At 44.8% G+C, this 1,799-nt stretch overlaps 1 protein-coding gene across 1 annotated transcript; it reads left to right on the top strand.

Annotated features, from left to right (window-relative positions):
* The first annotated feature begins 247 nt into the window (after positions 1-247).
* LOC147428264 (histone H3.2) lies at positions 248-661 on the top strand. Its single transcript, XM_086496501.1, has one exon. The coding sequence runs from the start codon at positions 251-253 to the stop codon at positions 659-661; it is 411 nt and encodes a 136-aa protein (XP_086352627.1). The 5' UTR covers positions 248-250.
* Positions 662-1,799: the final 1,138 nt, after the last annotated feature.

Here is a 1,799-nt window from a genome sequence, read left to right as displayed (position 1 = left end):
CTACTAATATTTTAAAGCACCAGCGGAACTCGGCTCTTACCGACCATAGGCAGTTGGTGTTGTTATTGCTGGCCAATGAGGAGCAAGCTCACGGATAGTTGAAATCCGGCCGTCGGATGAGGAACGCGGAAGCAGGAGCGTTGGATCAAATGAGGCGCCGAGAAGTTAAATTCAAAACCGACTGTGCAGCGAGTCTGCTCACTTCACCCCGCTCATCTCTTCTCTCTTCTGCTTCTGGAGCTCGCTAGCTATGGCCCGTACTAAGCAGACAGCACGCAAGTCCACAGGCGGGAAGGCCCCTCGCAAGCAGCTGGCCACCAAGGCAGCCCGCAAGTCCGCCCCTGCCACAGGCGGCGTCAAGAAGCCCCATCGCTTCCGCCCTGGCACCGTGGCCTTGCGAGAGATTCGCAAGTACCAGAAGAGCACAGAGCTTCTCATCCGCAAGCTTCCCTTTCAGCGCCTGGTGCGAGAGATTGCACAAGACTTTAAGACAGATCTGCGCTTCCAGAGCTCTGCTGTCCTGGCCCTCCAAGAAGCTGCTGAGGCCTATCTCGTGGGGCTCTTTGAGGACACTAACCTCTGTGCAATCCATGCCAAGCGTGTAACGATCATGCCTAAGGATATTCAGCTTGCCCGCCGTATCAGAGGTGAGCGAGCCTAAGTTTTTGGTGCTGCTGCTTTGGCTATAGTTTCTAATGGTTTTATTTACACCACCTTGACAAGGATTCAGCAATTCTGCTTCAATTCTCCACTATAGAAATGTGTTGCATTTTGATGCCTCCTGCAATGTCTCTGGATTGAGAATTTCTCTTCAATGCTTCTCCATCCTTGCTTGAGAAAACGTAAACCAATGATCTTTTATTTCACTCTTGAAGTTGCGTAAGCTTTAAATTTATTTCCAATTTGCAATACTCTAGAGATAACATATGAAGCTTGGCGAGAATCCGGCTATGAATGAGAATTTCTTTTCACTACTTCTCCATCCAAGCATGACAAGCAACGGGAAAACTGAAGTGTTAAGCAGATTTTGTAAAGGGGTCCTTTCTTGGAAAAGATGGTACTGAATGACAATGATGAACCTTGCTGGGTGGCTGTTGGCAGAGATGCAACACCATTGGTGCAGTTTCAAGCCTTCTCATTGGGTGGTCGAACACCAAACGCTCCCATTGATAACCCATTGGTAATTGTACAGAAATATGCTTTGGCATTTGGGCATTTTCAGCTCAGAGGCCTCTTAATCCTGCCATTGGCATTTGTGTTTTTTCAGACCTCGCTCGGGTATTTATTATACTTGTGCCTCTTAATCCTGCCATTAGCAGCAGCTGCCAAGAAGTAACTAGCAATTAGCCTTAAACATGCTCTAGATCCCCTCTACTACTCTCGGAGCTTGCTATGGTAATCAACTTGAGGTTGTTAGTTGTCTATTTGCTATTCTCTGAACGTAATGAAGAATAATAATTAGCAAATGCTAATCTTTGGTAATCCTTGGTACCAAGATTCAAGTTTGAGAAGGTAGAATGGCCATACCAATCTACCACCAACCATTGCTTTACATGAACAATGTCAGAACATTTGCAAAATCCTTGTTTGCATTTAGTAAGTTAAATTGAATAAATAGTACATATTCAAGAGCTGGGTACCCCTATATCTCTATTTAGTTAGTACCCCTACATTTCTATTTAGGAAATGATGGTTAGATTTTGATATGATTGCAAATGTCATACTAGATTATCTTTGTAAATTTTGAGAACAATCAATTTTTCATAAGGGCATGGGGTAGATGAGTTAGTAAGTGGCCA

The sequence above is a fragment of the Adiantum capillus-veneris genome, chromosome 23 (assembly GCF_014529385.1).
Source record: "Adiantum capillus-veneris isolate H3 chromosome 23, ASM1452938v2, whole genome shotgun sequence".
Classification (NCBI taxonomy): Eukaryota; Viridiplantae; Streptophyta; class Polypodiopsida; order Polypodiales; family Pteridaceae; genus Adiantum; species Adiantum capillus-veneris.
This window is presented reverse-complemented; position numbering and strand designations above follow the sequence as displayed.

Excerpts from the sequence above, each read along its gene's own strand:
- LOC147428264 (XM_086496501.1), top strand. The coding sequence starts at position 251 with ATGGCCCGTACTAAGCAGACAGCACGCAAGTCCACAGGCGGGAAGGCC.